The sequence below is a fragment of the Sciurus vulgaris genome (assembly GCF_902686455.1).
Source record: "Sciurus vulgaris genome assembly, chromosome: 11".
In the NCBI taxonomy this organism is placed as follows: Eukaryota; Metazoa; Chordata; class Mammalia; order Rodentia; family Sciuridae; genus Sciurus; species Sciurus vulgaris.
In genome coordinates this window covers 78361711-78384449 of record NC_136472.1, presented here as the reverse complement: position 1 = coordinate 78384449, position 22739 = coordinate 78361711, and the positions used below count along the sequence as shown (strand labels likewise).

The 22739-nt window shown below is 35.2% G+C and overlaps 1 protein-coding gene and 1 long non-coding RNA gene across 2 annotated transcripts in view; both read left to right on the top strand.

Annotated features, from left to right (window-relative positions):
* Positions 1 to 22739, top strand: part of LOC306640574 — a 399125-nt gene that overhangs the window by 143155 nt on the left and 233231 nt on the right. The gene's annotated exons all lie outside the window — the stretch shown is intronic.
* On the top strand, positions 9737 to 11669 carry LOC306639957 (ganglioside-induced differentiation-associated protein 2-like). The gene is given in 3 exon segments (XM_079103652.1): positions 9737 to 10234; positions 10237 to 10413; positions 10416 to 11669. Coding segments are annotated over 3 exon segments (1347 nt in total). The 5' UTR covers positions 9737 to 9915; the 3' UTR covers positions 11267 to 11669.

Here is a 22739-nt window from a genome sequence, read left to right as displayed (position 1 = left end):
CACTTTTATATCTGGTACTGAGGAATACTGGAAGTGCACTCTTTCTCCAATCTGCTGTTTTCCCTAGTGTCCCTATGTATTCTATTTACTTTTTAATTTTTACAGTGAACATTGCCTTTTTATAATAAAAGAGTTTAAAAATAAGATATATTTTGATATATTGAGTACAGTATCGGAAAATGGACTTCTCTTTTTCTCTATATGTACAATCCAAAACAGAACAAAAATAGAACAAAAGGGAGAAATCTCCCCATGTTCAAATGTAAGTATATTTAATTATAACTCCAGAATTTCAATTAAAAATGTTTCTCTTTAACCCTTGACATGCAGTTTGAATTATGCTTAAATAGAATTATTGATAAACATAGAGGAATTTTGACATTGGTAGCTTTTGTGCCTTTCTTCCTCACCTGCTCCTCCTACCTTGATCTAATTGATTATTATCATGCATATATCTATCCATGTCTTCTGGCTTCCAAACATGCCTCATAAGTCAATGTGAATAGAAAGTTGGCACAGTGGAAATAATTTCAGACTAGCATCTACTAAATTAGATGTAAGGGGCTAAGATATTGGCTTACAGAAAACTTAATAGGAGGGAGATAATAGAAGCTCGTGAAAAATTACAGAACAGTAACTTAGCATAAAAATAAATGTAAACAGAGGGAAAGTATCAGAAGTAGTAGGGAGAATACCACAGTGACCTATCTAATCATTACTTTTCTCAGGATATAACGTGGTCTCTCTGGATTAGAGTACTGTTGTTTTAAGACTCCATGAATTAAGAGAACCTACACTAACTCTCAAACACTGCACATGTATTGAGCAGTTGAAGGAAGGAGCCAAGGTAGCCACAGTGCAGTGCAAAGTGCAGTAGACTTTGAAGCAGAAAATTAGAGTGCAAATCCTTGTTCTGTTGCTTCCCAGGTGGAAAACATAAAAAATAAATTTGAGGTTCAGCTTTTTTATTTATAAAGTAGGAAAGTATCTGTACCTACCTCACAAATTTGTTGAAAACATGAGAGAGAGAAAAAGGCAAGAAATTAAACTGGAAAAGTAGGTTGGTATTAGATCATGTAGGTCATAATGGATTAATTTTAACAAGGAGAATGATATTCTTTTGTAGAATTACTTTTAATAAGGAGAATGACATTCTTTTGTAAGAATTCTCATGTCAATTTTCTATGAGAGTGACTGTTGGTAAAAGTCTCTTCATTATACTTGTATTTAGTGAGTACCAACTGTGAGCCAGATATCTGCTAGATGATAGTAAAAAGGATCAAAAATAAGATAAAGTAGGATATGTGTACACAATGCAATCTTATTCAATCATAAAGAAGAAAGAAATTATTTCCAGGAAAATGGATAGAACCAGAGGTCATCATTTTAAGGAAAAATAAGCCAGACACAAAAGACAAGATCACTGTTTTTATTCCTATGTGAAAACTAAAGCAAACAAATAAAACTTCTGAAATAGAAGAGAGAAGAAACACTGTGGGACTATACAAACTTGTTCAAGTGTACATTTATTTTCAATCATATCTAGAATATCACTTGAATATGAAGATCATACTTTATCATTTGCTTTGAGTTAATAAAAATATAACAAGTTTCTTAATAGTGACTGAGATTTCTGGGCTGAATTTTAATTGAGTGAATGTTAAGTTGTTAAATCCACTTGAGTATATTCCTATAATAAAGACAAAAACATGATATAGCAAAAAGAATTTAAGATTATTTCTGTCAGAAAAAGTATAAATTCTCATTTTGTTACTTTTGAATTTTGGGAATGATATGCGCACACACACACACACACACACACACATGCACAAACATACACACATTTTTCTTAACAACCCAGTAGTACTCCATTTATATGGAAATCAGACTGCTGGTTATATTAAATGATTCCTATTACAACTACTACTACTTTTCAGCAGAAATCTTTATTGGGTGCATGAGTTATCAGCAATCCAATGAATCTTTAGAGTATTGAAATCTGGAGTTCAGACAAGGTGTCCAAATATAACATGTATTAGATATTTTTGAACCTCAGTTTTCTTATCTGAAATTTGACTGTAACACATTGTCTTATAGGGTTATGATGAAGACCAAATGTAACATAGTTATGAGACATCAGACCCCTTTACCCTGAGCAAATGTTAGTCCTCTTTATCATGGTGCATGGACATCACAGACACAGGAATTATAGCCTATGCTTCAAAATTCTTATGCGCTGCATTTCAACTTTGTTTATTGGTTCAGAATATTTTTACAGTCACACACTTTTTCATAGGGTTAAGCTTAGAAAAAGTGATACAATGGAAAGAAGACAATGGAAAGAATTTAGCACAGAAGACAAAAAATGATGAGAAGAAATTCTCCTTTTGGGTCCCTTAACCCTTAACCAGAAAGATGATGATTTATAATGGAAAAATACTAGTCAAAAGACTCAACTTCATTTTAAGTTGTTTCAGAGGGCAAAATGAGGAACACTAGGTAGACACCATACTGTGGTAGACATTGGTTTAGTATTTGAAATAAATTCGTGAATTCAGAGGTAGAGTTTAAAGCAGTGTTCTATTGGGTATCTCTGAGGGAAGCCACAGAAGGACTCTATATTTACTAAAGGTCAAGGAAAGGCACCTGCAAAACTCTCTCTTCTCTGTATACCCTCTCATATTAGTGCATGTTCTCCTGTATCACCCTCTATGTATTTCCTCATTTTTATAGTAAATATTGTTTGAAAAATTTCACTATATTAAATAGCACCCAATTCTTATCTCCAGTTTTATTCTTCATCTGCTCCACTTTGGGTTCCATTTCTACCAACTCACTGAGATTTTTTCCTGCCGTCTTGACTAATCAAATGTGTACTTCTTCAGTGTTGCTTTGGCTAACCAAGTGGACACTTCCTTCTTCCAGAACTACTTTCTAAGAGTATTATTTATTTATTCTGGAGTTAAATACTTTTTAAATTAATTGTGTATTGTGGAAGGCAGAGGTCTTCCCATTGGAAAGGGAAGGTACAGATCAGCATGGAGAAAAGGCTAGGGTAACTACTGTGTATGAAGATTATCACTAAAGAACTCCTATTTATCTTAATATTGTTACAAAAGAATATTCATGGAAATATTTAAAAATATGTGTGCATACATTCCACTTGGTAAGTTTATGAGATATTTTATTTATTTTATAAAATGTAAGAGCCTAGAAGTAACAACTGCCCAGTGACAATGTGCATACGTTGTGCCTAGATCCTGGTTTCTAATTATGTTCTCCAATAAAGGAAATAAAGCTGCTTAGAAAAACTGGCTTGCTCTAGAATTGGATCAAGAAATACTCAAGATGAGTCTGGAACATCTCATAGTACCAGAAAAACAGGAAGTTCTCAAAAGTCACACTGATGTAACATTTCAGGTACAAATGAAATAGTTTCTGATGGTCAATTTAGAGAGTTTCTAAAGGTCCACTTCAAGAGGGGAGGCCGCATTGGATTATAACATATAGTACAAAATAAATATTCATAATACCATACTGATATAAGTAAATGATTGAATAAGTAAATATGGAAAAACAGACAAATTTCTTGTGCAGAACAATGCCAAATATTTTACCCATACATTCCACTCTCAAGAAAGAAAACCTCCACTTCTCGAGTGATTTCTACATTTTGACATCCTTCCAAAGAATACAGTATGGAGAAAAGGATATAGAATAACTTTAGAATGGAAAAACCTGAAAATCATGAGCAAACCCAGTGACTAAGACAAACAGAAGTCATGTTGATAACGTGTACTTCATAGGATTGACACTTTTCAGCTGTTCTTCCTTCCTAAAGACCATAACACCAAAGCAGTCAGGGGAAATGCATCAAATAAATCCACTTGGAAAACATTCTACAAAATATCTAATACCTCTCAAAACATTTCGAAAAATGTTTTTATTAGTACATTAAAATCATACATAATAAAGCCATTCATTTTGACATAATCATATAAGCATAGAATATAATATGCTCCCTTTAAGTTCCTAGTTCTTCCTCTTTTCCTCCCTCCCCTTGTTTCACTCCCCCTACTCTGCTAGTCTTCTTTCTACTTATTTATCATTTTTTTCCCTCAGAGGAATAGACATGAGCTTCTTCAAAGGGATGAGAAAGAGGAAAAGGGGACATTCTCCTGGGAAAGAGAGGGTCTTCTCAAAGACAAGAGGAACAGCTTGCCTCTCTGTCCTCCAGTTGTATTGGGGACTTTTGACTGACAGCATAAGAACTACATAGACCTCTTCAAAGAGATACTGTGGTTCCCAGAGAGGAAATTGAGTCCTGCTGTTTTTATGCCTCAAAATCCTGTGCCTTTAATTGGTTTATTACTCTTTGAAGAGTCCTCAGCAAACATTTATTTGTGAGGGTGTTGATGTTTCAGTTGCCAGCGTGATTAAGGCTGCTGATAGTTGGTGTGATAAATGAGTATCCAGGCCAACTGTTAGGGTGTGGCGTGATTTGGAAACAATATTTTTCTTAAGAGGATATAACTGTGGCTGAGGGAGGTTTAACATATTAATCCCCTACCTTCCTGGCGCTTGTATGTCAGATACCCTGTGGTTTTCAATGGCCCTTCGTGGCCCATTCATGGCTGACTAACTACCCAAGATTTGCCTCTCCTTAGAACCTGGGTCCCTAAATTCTTTTAGTGCTATTATTGTTTATAAATTGATGCATTATAGAAATAAATAAAGATAATTTACATGTTCATACATGTACATAGCTTGATTTGATCAATTTCATTTCACACAGTTCCTCAGTTTTCCTGGCTCTCCTCCCTCCCCTTTCACCTTCCTGTATTCTACTGATCTCTCTTTAATTTTCTTGCCCCATTTTTCCCCTTCTTTTACACTAGCATCTACATCTGAGAAAATGTATTCAACCTTTGACTTTGAATCTGACTTATTTCACTTAGCAAAATGTTCTCCGGTTCCATCAATTTACATACAAATGAAATGATTTTTTTTTAATGACTGAGTAAAACTCCATTGTGATATATCAAAATTCTTTATTCATTAATCTGTTTAAGGGTATCTCAGCTGGTTCCATAACTTAGCTGTTTTGAATTGCACTGCTATAACATTGATTTGCCTATATTACTATAATATGTTGATTTTAATTCTTTTGGATAAATACCAAGGAATGGGATAGCTGGGTCATATGGTGGTTACATTGGTAGTTCTCTGAGGAATCTCCATATTACCTTCCAAAGTGGTTGTACTAATTCAAAGGCCTACCAACAATGTATGAGTATACCTTTTTCTCCATGTCCTCACCAGAATTTATTATTATTTCCCTTCTTGATGATTGGCATTCTAAATACAGTGAGATGAAATCTCAGTGTAGTTTTAATTTGTATTTCCCTGATTGCTGGAGGTGTTAAACATTTTTTTCACATTTTTTGGCACCTAATATTTCTTTTGGGAAATGTCTTTATTTCTATTGCCCATTTATTGAGTGTTTTTTTTTTTTAATTTAATTTTTGGTGTTAAATTTTTGAGTTATTTATTTATTCTGGATATCAATCCCCTGTCATAGGAATAGCTGGAAAAAATCTGTTCTGTAGACTTTCTTTTCATGCTTTCAATTGTTTGATTTTATTCCACTTGATATTTGGTTTTACCTCAAGAGCTTTAAGTGTCTTAAGGAAGTTGATGCCTGCACAAATATGTGGGGTTATTGAACCTGTTTTCCTCGACTAGTTGCAAAGTTTCTGATATAATTCCTAGGTGTTTGATCTGTTTCCAATTGCTTGGTGTAAAGTTTTTTGAGTTCTTTATATATTCTGGAAATTAGTGCTCTATTTGAAGTATGAGTGGCAAAGATTTTCTTCCACTCTGTAGGCTCTCTCTTCACATTGCTGATGGTTTCCTTTGCTATGTGTGTCCTCCTGAAGGGAAATGAATCCAGCCCTGTTGAATCTAGTGTAGGCTCCCCAGTGTATATTCTGGAATATGTGGGGTGTGGAAATCCAAGTTGAAAATATGGCTGCTACCTACTTTGAAGGGCATATGTCACAGGTTGGTGGACTTGTATCTGGGAACATGGGGTGGTGGCTAGTATCTGTGGTGCGCTCCTCTACACACCCCTTTGTGTATTGTTCTGTTATGTACACATGAGGTTCTCCACTGGCTGCATGGATTGTCCTCAGAAAATTCCTTCTTTGAGTTCATCTGTCTGAATGATAATTGAATTAGCTGGAAACTCCCGGACTTACAGCTATGGATCCACTTTAAGGTGATGGGTTATAGAGTTACTTCCCTGTTGCTATAGTTCTTGCCAGCCTGTGATTGTTTATCAGCCCAGAAGCCTGCGTCTGCATGCTTGGAAGGTGCTGTGCTGAATCTGATGACTATTTTTTTTAGGTTGTCAGGGTGCAGGGTATAGGGCTATTGCTGACAGCTAGGGAATGCTGAGCACCTGCTCCCCACCACAGAGGCTTCTTTATAGTAGCATAGAGATTGGTGGCTGTCTGCTACTGTGGCACCTCTGAATAAAATACAGTATATTCCATGTGGATAATTATATCAGAATGGATTCTGCTGTCATATATAACTGAAAAAGACCAATAAAATTTTAAAAGAGTACTAAGATCACTGCCCATCACATAATAGGCAACTCAAAATGTATACTGAAAGAAAAGTAAATATATTATTATTTTATTGAGGCATGTCTTTGTTTCATCATGCTATTAGCAAAACAAAAGTAAAGGGACTAATGTTTTAAAATAGATTTTGAAGATCACAAATGGTGATTCAGTAATTTCCAAGTACAGGAGGAATTGGTTTAAGTGCCAGTATCAATGGAGTTGCATGGAGTTGATAGCAGCTTTAGTTAGCCAGGAACATTGACTAAATGTCTTAACCCTATGCCACTTAGCACTTGGCTCAAGATGATTTGTTTCTGGGAAGACACAGAAGTTTCTTCTCCATGTCTATCCATCCTCTAAGACTACTTCCAACCTCAAAAAATACATGCTATGAAGTAAAAGTTACAATGTTTTCTTCTTCTGGTTTGTAGGGTGCATGTTCCTGAATTCTGTTTCCACTGTTGACGTGGTGGAATCATGGGATGTGGAATACAGAGGAATTTTGTCTCTTTCCCCTCAGTGATACGCTAATTCAGGATAATATTTTCTTCCTGCAGCAGTACCTAATCCTGTGTCTGGAACATTACTAGGGATCAGTAAATATTAATAGGAAGAAATGAATGGAAATATGTAGCATCGACATAGGTATTAAATAGCAGGAGGTGGCATACTCATTGACTTGTCGTAATTTCTTATAAAATAATGGAATAAAAATATATGTGTAGCTCTAAGATACTAAAGAATGTTTATATATAATTTGCCATAAATAGCTTTAGATGAATACAGCATAAACCAGATGGATAAATGCATTAAATGACCAGATGAGTGATCAAAATGAAAAATCAAAGTCAATTTTCAGCAAGCCATACTTTTGGGGCAGGATATGTGATGGAAAGGTCTGTTGGTTTAGGGGAACAAAAAATGCCTTCAAATTGTGGTGGAGATACTTGAAATGTGATTTACCTTGCCTATAAGTGCTATTCATCTTCAGGGTCAACATTACCAAGTCGATTTTTAATTCCTTCCATATGCATAGAATATTCCCACTCTAACTCACATTTGAATATTATCACAAAACTGAATAGAAAGTAAGAAAACATCCCTATTACAAAGGGGAGCAAGTTAAAACAGCAACAGGTGACATTGGTCTGGGTTTTGAGGAGTCCAGTCCTTTTTACCCTATTAAATCATCATTTTATCATGGCCTTGTTTTGCTTAGCATAAGCCTTAGCTCCAGGCTCATTCTCTGCCTCCTTTGTTTCTACTCCAACTACTATGCCTCACTCAGAAAGCTACAGATTTCCTGGCAGAAGGCAATTGCACTAAGGGTGGCCTTTTAGTTGACCTGACTGTTCAGAGTGCCATTTCGGTGTTTCTCCCGGGGTTTGGGATGCTTTAAGGGATCCTATTTCCTTTCATTGTAAGGAAGTCTCAGATTCAGCAATTCAGGATTCAAAATACAATATTTTAATGGAGAAGGTGCCTAGAGACCATTATCCAGCAGTTACTAAATGTCAGGACCATGGAGGTAACTTTATGGATTTCTTTAAAGAGCTTCATTAACTTGACTAATTGGAAAGTGGAGATTTGCAGACTTGTCTGCTTGTAAGGGTGAGAAGACAGTCAATAGGATGTGTGCAGGACAGGTGGGACTGTGATAAGCCATGGAGCATCCCTGGCAAATGAACAAAACAATTGCATTCTGTCCACTGTAAACAAGGCAATAACTGAGAAGACAGTAAGGAACAGGAAGAGCCAAAGATTTTGAGTCACCCTGATTTGATAAGAATCCTAACTCCACCAATTAACACTGATAATATAAAACAACTATGTGAATTTTTAAATTAATTTTAAACTCATTTTAATGTACTCTGAGTAGAGATAGTGAAGTAAAAAACACTTTCACTTTTATTTCTAAAATGAAAATGAAAGACATCTTTATGATATCCCAAAAAGGAAAAAGAAGGAAAAAAAAAGACAAAATGCAACAAATATTGGGAACTATACATCTGTAGACAACAGAAAGAATATATCTAAAGAAGCTGAGTCCTAAAATGGTAGTGAGAAAAACTGAAATGCCATTGGATACAGAATACATATTCAAATCTCTCAAATAAATAAAGTGTGATTTTGGCATCAACTACTTCTGGGAATGGAGGGAAAAGTGTAAGAAAAAAAAAGAAAAAGAATTGCTTGGGAGTCTGTAAAGAAGCAATCATATCCCCATTCAAGCTTCTCCGAAGTAGGATTTCAGAACACAAGATGACAGCCACAGTTCTAGGTGGGGTGGTAAACCAAAAGTAGAGGGGTTGGGCGTGTGTTTACAAGGTGAGTGCTGGCACACAGCTCTCTTTCTTCATGTGTCTTTCATGTATACTCCAGATTTCCTAACCCCTAAAGAAAGATGGCTGACCTCTAAAGAAAGATGTAAAGAAGCCAGCCTAGTCATACTACAGTTATACTCATACTTTACAAGTGTAACATATTAGTTCAAAACTTCCAAATACCTTTGTAGTGCCCACCCTTTATTTTGCTTTTATACTTTCTCATGTTTCTTATTTACTTAATTTTTCATTCCTGGGAAATTGAACCCAGGGCCTCATGGTTGCTAGGCAAGCACTCTACCACTGAGCTACATCCCCAACACTTCAGTTCCCAATTCTTAAGTATAAGCAGATAGTTAAAAGTAACACACAATGGAAGCATGGAAGAAAAAACTTAACAGAAAGAGGAAAAATTGTGAATAACTCTAATATGAAAGGAAAACTTTTGAAAAGTTCATTGATTTCCTTAGAAGACCAAGAGAAAGTATTGTTCTATTAAACAATGCTATGGTATAGAAAAGTAAATTTAAAAAATGAAAATCTCTTAGTGCTTACATATAAGCATTTTGTAATAATTTATGTACCCATATGCAGTTTTTTGTCTTTGTTTTAGGTATCATAGATATCTATATTTCTAGATATAAATACGTAATATTATAAGGTCAGGAATTAAAATTCAACTGAATTATTCAAATATAAAATTGAAGAATTGTTCCTGAAAGTGGAACAAAAAGAAAAAAAAATACATGAAAGAGTAATGTAAGAAATGTATAAGGACTTTGGTCTTAACCACCGCGCTCTTGCTGAGGACTGTCAGGAGATGTCATTCGGCAGCTTTCTACGAGGAGTTTAACCCGCCCCACCGCCGCCCGGATGGGACCGCCGGAGTGCTCTTAAGTCTCCAGGGAATATTGAATTGCTGAGGAATTTGGGAAAAGACAAGCTGAAGTTCCCATTCCATGGATCCTTTGGGAGCACCTTCCCAGTTTGTGGACGTGGATACACTACTAAATTGGGGCGACTCATGTGAAAATGAATTAAATTCTTCTGATATTGCAGCTGAAACATTTCAGGAAGATACTATTAGATCACCTTTTCTTTATAATAAGGATATCAATGGAAAAGTGGTTCTTTGGAAAGGAGATGTAGCATTACTGAACTGTACAGCTATTGTGAATACCAGCAATGAAAGTCTCACAGATAAAAATCCTGTGTCAGAAAGTATCTTCATGCTTGCAGGGCCTGATTTGAAAGAGGACCTACAGAAACTTAAAGGTTGCTGAACAGAGAGCAGTCAATGTCTTCTGTTGGATTCTGTGTCATCAATTCTGCAAAACGAGGTTATCCTTTAGAGGATGCAACACACATAGCACTTCGTACTGTAAGACAGTTTCTGGAGATTCATGGGGAAACCATTGAAAAAGTAGTATTTGCTGTCTCTGAACTTGAAGAGGCTACTTCCAAAAGCTGCTACCTCTGTACTTCCCAAGGTCACTAAAGGAAGAGAGTCGATCATTGCCATACCTACCTGCAGATATTGGAAATGCAGAAGGGGAGCCTGTGGTACCTGAACGGCAGATTAGAATAAGTGAAAAACCTGGTGCTCCAGAGGACAACCAAGAAGAGGAGGATAAAGGCTTGGGAGTCGATCTGTCTTTCATTGGCTCTCATGCTTTCGCTCAAATGGAAGGAGATATTGATAAGCAAAGAAAACTAATCCTTCAGGGACAATTATCCGAAGCAGCCCTACAGAAGCAGCATCAAAGAAATTATAATCGCTGGTTACGTCAAGCAAGATCTGAGGATCTGTCTGATATTGCTTCTTTGAAAGCCTTATACCAAATAGGTGTGGATAACTGTGGTCGTACAGTGATGGTGGTAGTTGGAAGAAACATTCCTGTAACATTGATAGATATGGACAAGGCTCTCTTATATTTTATCCATGTAATGGATCACATTGCTGTGAAGGAATATGTTCTAGTATATTTTCACACACTGACCAGCGAATACAATCACCTGGACTCTGAATTCCTGAAGAAACTCTACGATGTTGTTGATGTCAAGTACAAGAGGAATTTGAAGGCTGTTTATTTTGTTCATCCAACTTTTCGTTCAAAGGTATCAACATGGTTTTTCACCACCTTTTCTGTCTCAGGACTGAAGGACAAAATCCACCATGTGGACAGCCTGCACCAGCTATTTTCTGCCATATCACCAGAACAGATTGACTTTCCTCCCTTTGTCCTTGAATATGATGCCAGGGAAAATGGGCCTTACTACACATCTTTTCCTCCATCACCAGATTTGTGACTTGCCATCTTCTAGTGCTTCTTGATGCCAAGGATGCCACTTCTACCACAAATCGCTACCTATTCAAGTGATGTTCATTTTTGCTGTACAGATCCAGAGAGCCTTTTGTCCACACCTCTCTGGTATTTTTTTATTGACTATATATTTTCGGGCACATAAGCAATCTAAAAATGGTAGGCCATTCTGAACTGCACACATTTTAAATTTGTATATTTGTATCAAATGGAAATGTTCATTTTTAGAGTGTTGTTAATAGAAATTGGGGAGCAACCTTTGAGTATCTTCAGTTTCCTGAAGGACACTGGATTCTCCATTACATAAGCCACCAACAATGTTCATGTCTTCTCTTAAACATTGCATGCTTCCTTTGTGTATTTAAATATTTCTTGAAATATATATAACCAATGTAAAAAAAAAAGTATAAAAATTAGAAGACATTGCAGCTGATTCAACAACAACATAATAAAAGTTTCACAATCATCACAACCAGAAAAATAATGATGATATAAAAAAGGGAGAAAAATTTTAATAGGATGCTTTTAAATATTTGCTGAATTGGAAGGGATCACTAAATGTCTGGAAAAAAATGAAAATTGATCCATACTATACAAGCAATGTCACATGATTGTTTTCTCCTGATGGTTCGAGTCACATAATGTGAGCTAAATTTTGCAACAACCTAACTATCTCTTCTGTTCTTTACTACCTTTAGCCAAATTACAAACAAATATCAGAGTAATACTATTTAACTTAATTTTTATTCTGTGTACATCATACATATTTATTAAGCATAGCAGCTTTTCTACTGATCCTTGTTTATTTTTAATATTCATTGATAGTTGATATACAAAAATTGTGCATACTTCATGCATTCTAATGAATTTGGACATATGCATATACCCCATAATACCATCACCATAATCCAGGTACTAATATATCCAACAGCTCCAAAATTTTTCTTGCTTTCTTTGGGTTTCTATCTGTTTACATTTTTTGCACTTGTTGGGGTCTTGTGTCTGTGTGTGTGTTAAGAACATTTAATTATGAACTACTCCTTCCTAAAATATTTTAAAGTGCATAATGACATATTTTTGACTAATAACTATAGGCAATATACTATACAGAAGGTTTTGGGACATATCAATCTTATCTAACTGAAATTCTATACAACTTTTAGCTTAAAATTCTCCAATGGCTTCCCATCACCTTTGAAATACATTCAAAGTTTCACCTGTGATTTATAAACCTTTGCATGATCAGGCCCCTAATTAACTTTCTAAACTTCTAGCCTTCTGGACTCAACCTTAACTTCTAGCCTTCTGGACTCAATCTTCAGCTACACTGGTTTGCTAACTGATTTTTGGCACAGCAAGACCAAGGACTTGCCACCTGCTTTTTTCCTTAGCCTTAATGATTTTTCTTCTATATGTTTGCATGTCTTTCTTCATAAATTTATTCAGGTATTTGTGCATAGCAACCTCTTCAAGTTTTCACTGTCATTATCTGTATTCATCCCCACCACTTTCGTCTTCTATTCTGTTATTTTTTTTTTAATCACTTACCATTAGCTGAGCAAATTCATTTGCTTTTTAATTGTATTTTCTATAAAAGTGAAAGTCCATGTCGTTTGGTTTATTATTGCAACTGATATCTAGAGCTGTGCCTAGTGAAGTATAGTCACTTTATAGATTTCTATTGGGCTTGAAATATAGTGTTAATTAATTTCCACCTGCTTTCATCTATAACTAGAATTTTGTTTTTCTTCAATTCTATTTTTTAAAAACTTGAAAAGCTGGTAGTTTTCTTTCTTTGTTTCTTTTTGATTTGTATTTTTTACAGACTGCATTTTGATTCATTATACACAAATGGGGTACATTATTTCATTTCTATGGTTGTACACGATGTAGATTTATACCATTCCTGTCAATCATACATGTATATAGGGTAATGTCATCTGTCTCATTCCACCATTTTTCATACCCCTCCCACCTCCCTCTCATTTCCCTCTATATAACCTAAAGTTCCTCTATTCTTTTCTCATCCCCCACCCTCCCACCCCCATTATATATCATCACCCACTTATTAGGGAAAACATTTGGCCTTTGGTTTTTTGGGTTTGACTTATTTCACTTAGCATGATATTCTCCAATTCTATCCATTTATTTGCAAATGCCATAATATTCTTCTTCTTTATGATTGAATAATATTCCATTGTGTATACATACCAGTTTCTTTATCTATTTACCTGTTGAAGGGCATCTAGGTTGGTTCCACAATCTAGCTATTGTAAATTAAAATAAAATCCACTGGAGGAGGTTTTAGTAGATTCTGAGGCAGAGTCATCTCCCATAGGCAGCTAGGATAAGAGCCTTATAGAAAGGCAGGAGAGGAGAGGGAGATCACACCAACATAGAAGGAGACAGTGGGACTGAAAGATATCCTGTGACTTGCTGCTCCCTGCTTGTGTTGACCACAGTGTTTTCTTCTGACCTAGAATACCTGCTGCTGTTTCTCAGAACACAGCCCAGTAGCCCTTCCTTAGTTACCCTTGCCCTTACCCCAGCAATGACCGACCCCAAGGAGACCCCCTACACCAAATATTTTCTCTTTCTAACAGATGTGTTAAAAACCACCAGCTGAGACCTGTCCTCTTAATTATGTAAATAAGGAATTAAATTATAAATGTATTGGCTTATTAAACTTGGAGCTTGAAGAGCTTGGTTGGTCTATGCTGGCATCCATCACCCCACCAGTCACCCATGCTGGGCCATCAGAAAAACCTTTAAAACCCCTAGATAATGGACACCTTTCAGCATCCCTCCCCTGGGACCCCACGCATTTGGGAACTCTGCCTGCTTTCTTTGTATTTCTCTGATAAATCCTGTTTCTTTGCTCTCACCCTTGTGTCCATGGATTTCATCCTTGAATTTGCCAGACAAATGGTTGCCTAAATCTGTATTGCAATTCTATCTAGGTCTACCAGGAATGGGCGGATAAACACAGCAATGATCCTGCAGGGGCCTCTGCGCAAGCATGTCTGAGGAGGTGTCTTTCCAGTCTCCATTCAGAGAACTGGGAATGTGGAAGGATCTCACAAGGAGATGACTGTGGTATCCTTGAGAGAATTGGATTTCTTTGTCAAATATCTGATCTTCAAACACAGCTCATATTTAACTGTGCTCTGTATCTTCTGTACTTGGGCAGTGGAAATATTAGTATTGGCTATTGTTCTGGTATATGTAGGATATACATATGTAGTATATCCTACATATACCAGAACAACAGATACAAGTATATTTATTCAATCCAGAGAGGAGGAGAGGGAACCTCAGTAGGGCCTGTGGTTTGACTGGCTTCCAGCTCATTGGGTTGGGATTCAGAAATCATTAAATCTGACTTTGTGAAATTAGAAATTGGTGGCTTTCTTAACTGTTAACTAGGGATTAAAAGTCACACTTACTAAAAGCAGAATATTTTACTTGTTTTAACTAACAGATATTGAGAGTGATCTTGATTCTACCAGAACTTTTTATTTCCACCTTTAAGATGCAGAACAGCAAGTGTACCCTGAGTCTGAATGACCTGGATGCTGCAGATGCTATAATCGAACACCAGGCATAATCTCTATGGAAATAAAACCCATATACCTGAAAATACACATCAATTCCTCTATTTTAAGAAGTCCTTGCATGTAAGATGAACAGTCAGTCTAATAACTTCTCTTTGGGGAAAACAACAACTGTATTTACTTTTGCAGGACATGTTAGTTTGATGATACGAAGAAGTAAATAATAAGAGCTACATGACTGGATCGATAACAAATGATTTATGAGATAAGAAATAGTACAAATGAAAAAAATAGCTGTGCTCTAGACTGAGGGAAGAGATGCTTTGTAAACAAAGGCACGCCTACTCCGTAGAGACCCTTAGCTGATAACATGGATCTATGGCTATGGCCTAAAAGAACCACCTACCACTAACATTAGGCCCTGTGTGGGCATAAAAGCTTGGTTTTCCTTCAGCTCTTCCTCTAAGAGATCATAAAAAGGACTGATGTAGCAGATAGAAACATGCTTTTGTGTATATGATATCCAGAAGATCTTTGAAATAATGGAATTAGAGACCTTTAAAGAAAATAATTATAAGATTTTTACATGCAATCCAAATCTGACCTTTAGAAGCTCTGAGTCATCAGTCAACTGGAAAAGAGTAGCTTGGTTTGTTTATACTGGGTATATACCCCGTCTGCTTGAGCACAGTGTGCTGCCCTGCTTCTCCCAGTCAGCTTTCTGGCATGGTCTCTGCAGGTAGTGTCTATGCCCTCCAATCTCTAAACAAAGGTAACTTTGTACTGTTCCTCTGCCACGCTGGATTCCATGTGCCTGTGTGGCTATGCTGGTTCTAGTACTTACTATGTGTGTTTTCTTGATTTTCCTCCTCTATCAAATAGAATTATAAGTAGTATCTACCTTATAGGAATATATGAAAATCATGTTATTTCTCACAAAGATTTAGAACCGTCCCTGACAAATAGTAAGTTCTCAGTGCTACTATAATCATGATCAACAACATTCTTCTTGATAGTTTTAAGTATTGCCTTCTAAGCAGAACCTACCATCATTCATCCTCTTTTGTCCAATGTTATAACTATGTATTCATAACTACACAAAAAGTCCTAAAATTCAGCTCATGCCTCAGTCCTCTATGAAATCATGATTTCATTGATGGCAAGTGCCATGTTTTATTCATCTCTACATTTCTGTACTCTGAAACAGTAAGGATTACACAGTAAAAAAAATACATGTTTAATGGATTTTTATTCACTTATTTTTATTTAGCCTTCATTACTAAATATTACACATATCAGGACACTAATGTGCCTCAAGACCAAATGCCACAGGATAAAATTCATTGCTTGGACTATCTGTGTTAGTAGCAATAAATACATTAACTTCATATTCATAAATTATTTTTATCTCTTGATGAATAAGGATTCAATCTGTGCTATGTTTTTAAAACTTTACCATTTGTTTTGTAGGTTCTATGATATGTCAGTGCAGCAATTTTGCTGCCTTCTCCATAGCCAATGTCACTGTGTCTGGCATACTGGATGTACATGCTAGAAGTTGTTGAAGAAATACAGTGAATAAATATATAAATGAACAGTATTATCTACCTGAAGTTTAGCTCCCTGTTAAAGACAATGGAGACACAGTTCTCTATTTAGGAGGTGTGAAACAATTCTTAATGCCCCTCATCCCTCTTATAACCACATCATGATACCTACAGGCTAATGCATTTCCAGACCTGCAAGTCAAATTTCAATGTCTTTTCTACCTATTAAGTTCTCATAAGAATAAGCAAGGTGGGAGAAAGGAGGAGGAGTAAAATAGCTTGGGACAAGTGTAAGGTAACTTCTGGGTATGAGCTAAAAACAGAGTTCAGAGTGACATTTGCCCACAAAGACAGTTATAAATTGAACTGGAACATGGTAATGGTTCTTATTAAATGTGAAAAGAAAATAACCTTGTGCTTCCATAATGACAATGTGCAAAGTATAGGTAGCAGTGCAAATGGTGGTAAGGAGGTAGAAATTTCAAATAGTTTTTTAGACCCAAATCAGAGATTTCCATAGACTCAATATGGCTTATAGAAAATAATGCCTTCCATTTTGAAGGCAGTATTTATTCATGTGTTCCTCAGTTTGATTCAAATCAATCTTGGGAGAGAGAATAGTACTAGTCTAAATTTTTTACAGGAGGTAATAGTTTAGGATTTTAAGTCACAAAGTTCAATATGGATTAGGAAATTTTCTCTGAAAAATTGTATATCTATCTCAGATTAAATAGGGCTGATAACTACCTTTTCACCAGCTGCCCTCATATTAATGCCAAATGTTTCCTATATACTGTGTTAATAAGAGAATATTCTAGATAAACTTTCAAGGATTTGGGTCTTATCAACTGTCTTTAATTCATATAATCATGTTTAAAATTCTCTGACAAGTAATGCAAGGTGTAATTTCAAGTTCTCAGTTCTCACTCTGACTTTTCATTTGTAGGCTGGGGGATAACCTTCAAAAGCAGCACTGCCATTGACATTTATGTTAACCTTCATCAGATACTCCTCCAAAGACAGGTGGCTCTTCACTTCACCTATGTCTGTCTAGATGGGGATAACCTTTATTGGTACCTTGGGGAATTCAGTTTTTAAAAATACTAATTTATTGCAACTTTGAAGATACAAGGATATTCCCCATCAGGAATATCAGGCTATGGGAATGGGCAGAGCAAATAACCAACTCTGTCTTAGAGCCTGGTGACTAGTTGTTCAACCACAAGTAATGCTGCCCCATTATATAATAATAAACTCATGATATAATAGCATCAATAAATGTACAAAGTGTTATGTTTCATAAAAAGTAGCACCTTAGAATTTTTCATAAGCCTGATGATCTGTATTTTATTTTTCTACATTTTGAAGTTAAGTCTATTGAAATATAATTTGCATACAATAAAATTTACCTTTCTTTGTATAAAATTGGATGAATTTTGGCAAACACATATGACAATTGTCACACTGACAATTTGAACATTGCCATCATCCCCTGAAATCTTCCCTTGCTCCTTTTCAAACTTTCCCTCCTCTCCCAGTCCCTGATGATTATTAATATAAATGTTTTCTACTCCATTCTACCCCTTTTCCAGAATGGAATCATTCATTAAAAGCATCTGGGCCTGCCTTCTAGATTCTTTCACTTAAGCATACCAATCTGTCTCATTAATACTTACTCAGTACCTTTTAAGCTATTTGATGATAGAGACCATGGCAGATTTTCTTACTAATATTCTTTCCAATGTCTTCAGATACTAGCACCTAGCAAATAATAAATATGAAGTAACTGGGTCACTGCCACTTTCTCTACCATGAAAGACTCAAAATGATATTTATTTATGAATTGTTCAGGAAGTCCTTCAGTGTAGAAATCTATACTTTCAATGTTTTTCCTTTATGTTCTTCATGTTTCTCCATCCCCAAGCTTTCTAATAAAAATACTAAATATACAGAAAAGTCTAAATAATTTTACAAAGAATTCCTATATAGCCATCAACAAAAGTTCAACATTTGCTCAAGATATATTTTTCTTTATGAGATATACTTTACATGAAATGGATGATCAAATCTTAAAGTGTTTATTCATTGAGTTAGATTGTATATATCTGTATAATCCAATCATTCTAAATACCACATTCCTTTTTACTATTTCATGAAGACATTCTAAATTCCACATTCCTTTTTACTATTTCATGAAGAAAGACACTAAACAATTGAAGAAATAGTGGCTATATGTTACAAATCAAAAAGATGAGTAAATGTGTTTTACAAATATAATCTGATTTAATCTACTCAATAGTCCTGTTCAGAATCAGTACTGGTTAAGCATCCCTATTCATGAAATCCAAAATGCCCCAAATCCAAAATGATTTTCAGTGTTAACATGACACTCAAAATGTTTGCATTTCAGAGCATTTTGGATTTTGAATTTTTGGGTTAGAGCTGTTCAGCTGATAAATTCTATGCAAACATTCCTAAAATCTGAAATCTGAAATACTTCTAGTCTCAGGAATTTCAAACTAGAGATATTTAACCTACACCATCTCCATTTTATAGGCAATTATTCATAATAAATCCTTCAGTACTATGAACTACCCATAAAAATATACTTTTACAGTAATTTCATATTATTCATGGGGATTTATTCCAAGAGTCCAGGGGATGCCTCAAACCATGTGTAAAAAATAATAACAAAGGGTAGTGTAATAAAAGTTAAAGTTTTGTGAATGTTCTTCCTCTCTCAAAATATCTTATACATTCCTCAGCCTTCTTGTGATGATATGAGATGATGCAATTCCTATGTGGTGAGAAGATGAATGACATAGGCATTGTGCTTTGGTATTAGGTTGCTATTGACCTTCTAACAGTACATCAGGAGGAGGACCATCTGTTTGTGTGATCTCGGATCATTGAACCATAATAATGTTGATGGTTGGATGTCAGGAGCAGATGATGATGTTGATGGCTGGAGAGATCCTTGATAGTTGAAGGATTTTATGACAAAACTTTTTGAAAAAAAAAAAAAGAGAAATAGTTTCCTATAACAAAAATCTCATAAAAGCATTGCTGCAAAGCCCCTAATTCTTCAATGATCATATGGATAACTTTAATGTTGCATATGAGGATCATATTCCATAATTTTGTCATTTAATGTCTATGCAATTCAAATCACTGTGGCAAATTTCAGTAATATTCATTTTGCTGGTTCTGCTTCAGTTTATTCATCTTCCTCATCCTCTGGATGACTCGACAAGTTCCTCCAATTCTTCATTTATTAATACTTCTCAGTGGCCTTCAATATATTCAGATTTTTCATTAAGCATGTCAGCAAATCTTTCTCCAACAACTTATCTTGCTGTGTGAATGATTTTCCTCACTTCTCCATCAATCCCCAGGAAGCCTTTAAATCTTTTAAAACTTCACTTCTTATAAAGTTCTTCAGCAGGCATTTACAGTTTCTGGTTTTTATCATACATTGAAGATTTAATGAATAATATTACAACAGCAATAGTGAATGATTTTCAGCACTGCATTATGTTCAGATAATACATTATATAAGTTGATTATCAAATGATAATGTGTGTAGTATAGATAGCCTCTACAACCCACTAATGCCCTGATCAAGGAGTTGAAGCAATGAGAATATATTTGGAGGTAAAAATCTAGCCTACTCATTGTTATAGCAAGCGGATTCAGGGTAGTCAGGTGCATTTTCTATTAATAGGAATTTAAACTTCAACTCTTCCTCTTCCAAGTACTTTTTCACTTCTTGGATGAAGTGATGGTTGTACCATCCATAAACAAGTTAAGAGTTATCCACAAGTTCTGATGATATTGCCAGAATAGGGGAAAAAACTTGTTTTCTTTTTAAGAGATTGAGTGTTCTTTGCTTTGTACACTGTGGCTGCAGTATTACTGCATAGTACTGGAGTTAATATCTCCTTCCATGTGTTATGTCTCAGTGCCTATTTTGCACTTTTATGAATGTATATGTTATAGCATATCCTCTTCCAGAAAGCCAGTTTTATCACAATTAAAGATTTGGTATGAATGACATTTTTTGTCCCTAATCAATTCATTGAACTCTTTTAGAAATGTGGCAGCAGCTTCTTCGTTGTCAGACACAACTTTTCCAGTATTTTTTGTATTTTTTTGAGTGCAAATCTGTATCTGAGTCTGTGTCAACATATCTTACTTGTAGTAAATTGTTTGCTGTCATTCATTTTGGGGAGTCCCTTGCTTAAGTTTTATATTGGCACAATCCTTTCTGGAACAATATGCTTCCGTCAATTGGAATGTGTTTTCTCTTCATGTCTTCCAACAAAATTTATTTATTTATCACCTTAGCTATATGTTTATCATGCATTGTGGTCACAAATTTTGCCGTTTAAAGGGTGATATCAAAATTAACACAAATTTATTTTTCCTTTTTCACAATTTCTTGGTTAGATTTTCTATTGCCATAGATCTTAACATCCTTTACAAATAATTGTTTACCTTTCCTCGTTAAGTGAAGAACTTTCACCTTTTCCCTTAAAATAAGCATTTTATAGTTTTTCCTTGATGTAATTGAATTGCCAGCATCACCACTCTTCATTTGGGAGACATTTATAAGTTAAACAAGAATTACTTGAACACAAGCACTATGCTAATCTGATAGATGGCTACTAAATGACTAAAGGGAAGGTAATGTATACAGTGTAGACATGCTGGACAAAGGGAGGATCCATATTCTAGGTAGGATGGAGCAGAATATTATAAAATTTTATTAGACTATTCATAATAGCACACAGTTTAAAACGTATGAATTATTCATAGAACTATCCACTTCATATTGTTGAATCATGATTAACTAAGGGTAGATGAAACTTTAGAAAGTAAACAGTAGGTAAGAGGGCACTAATTCTCTTTCTGTGCATAAAGCAATGTACTCAGGTATATGAATAATTTTCACAGAAGAAGAAGAAATGCTCTAAGAGAAGTCTGATTTGACCAATATGAGCTAGTCCAGTAGACAAACAAGTTTATCCATGAGGTGATGGTAGGCTGACAGACAAGTCAAGAACTATAATGTGAATGAAAAAATGAGAAAACGAAGAGTTTCTGTTCTTGGTAAGATAACACCCAAAAATGGAATGAACAAAAACAAACCATGTCATATGAAAGAATACAAAGTACAGATGTATAATCAGTAAAACAACAGTAACAGCAATCTGATTTACATAATGGGTCAAAGGTAGTCTGGTTTAAGATGTCTTTAAGGTTGAAGCAGAGAATATATTTAAGATATCCAGATGAAGAGTGGAGGGAAAATCTTCTAATCAAAGGAAATAATTAATAGAAATATCATTATAGGACAGGTTCCAGAGTTTTCAAAGAACTAAACTGGCTGTATGTCTATACTACAGTGATCAAGGAAGAAAAGGCAAGACAGATGAAGAGGGACCAGATTATGCAGGATCTGTTCAAATTCATGAGTTTAGAATTTTTCCTCTTCGGAGGGGAAAATCACTTAAGAGAGAGAGGCAATAGATTATACAAAAGAATGTCGGACAATTTACTTAACATTTCTGAGTTCTCATTTTCTCATTTGTTAAATTACAGTGATACTTTTACTTCTTTCATCATGTGGTTATAAATAGTAAATAAAATAATACAGGAAATGTTTATAGGATTAGGCTTGCTGCATAATCATTATAATTATTTGAGTTACCTATGAATAATAGATTTTTTATATTTATTGAAGTGTTGTTTAGCTTGATGATAATTAATAAGACTAGTAAGGGCAAGTATAGCAAAAATGTCATTAGAATGACCTTGGTAGCAGGATGGGCCAAATATCCTAAAATATATCACACTCACATGCTTGAATGTCATCCAAGTAATCTAAACAAGAGATCTAACTTTAATTATCATTGGGGTATGCATCATTTAAAAAGTGGTTGAGATCATATAGTGAGAGAATGCAGAATGAGTAACAAAAAGTAGGATCAGAACTGAACCCTGGAACTAAACCACAATATGGGGCTAAATGGGAGAATAGAGTGTAAGGAAAACAAAGCTAGGAGATACGGGAAGAGACCAAGAAAATGATCGGAATCGTAGGAAGCAAGAGAAGTGAAGGTTCTGAGAAGATGGTTTTTTTTTTTTTTTTTTCTCTTTTTCTAAATTATGTATGATGAGGTCTGAGAAAGTCCACTGAAACCAACCCAAGACAATGATTGGTGATATTAGGTAGAAAGACTTTAAAAAACCAGGAGGAGAAACAAAGTGGGAAAAGCAAGGAGCAAGGGAGTGAAGATACAAACACAGGCAACGCATGGAGAAAAATTGTTAGAGAATCTAGTTTTCACAGAAC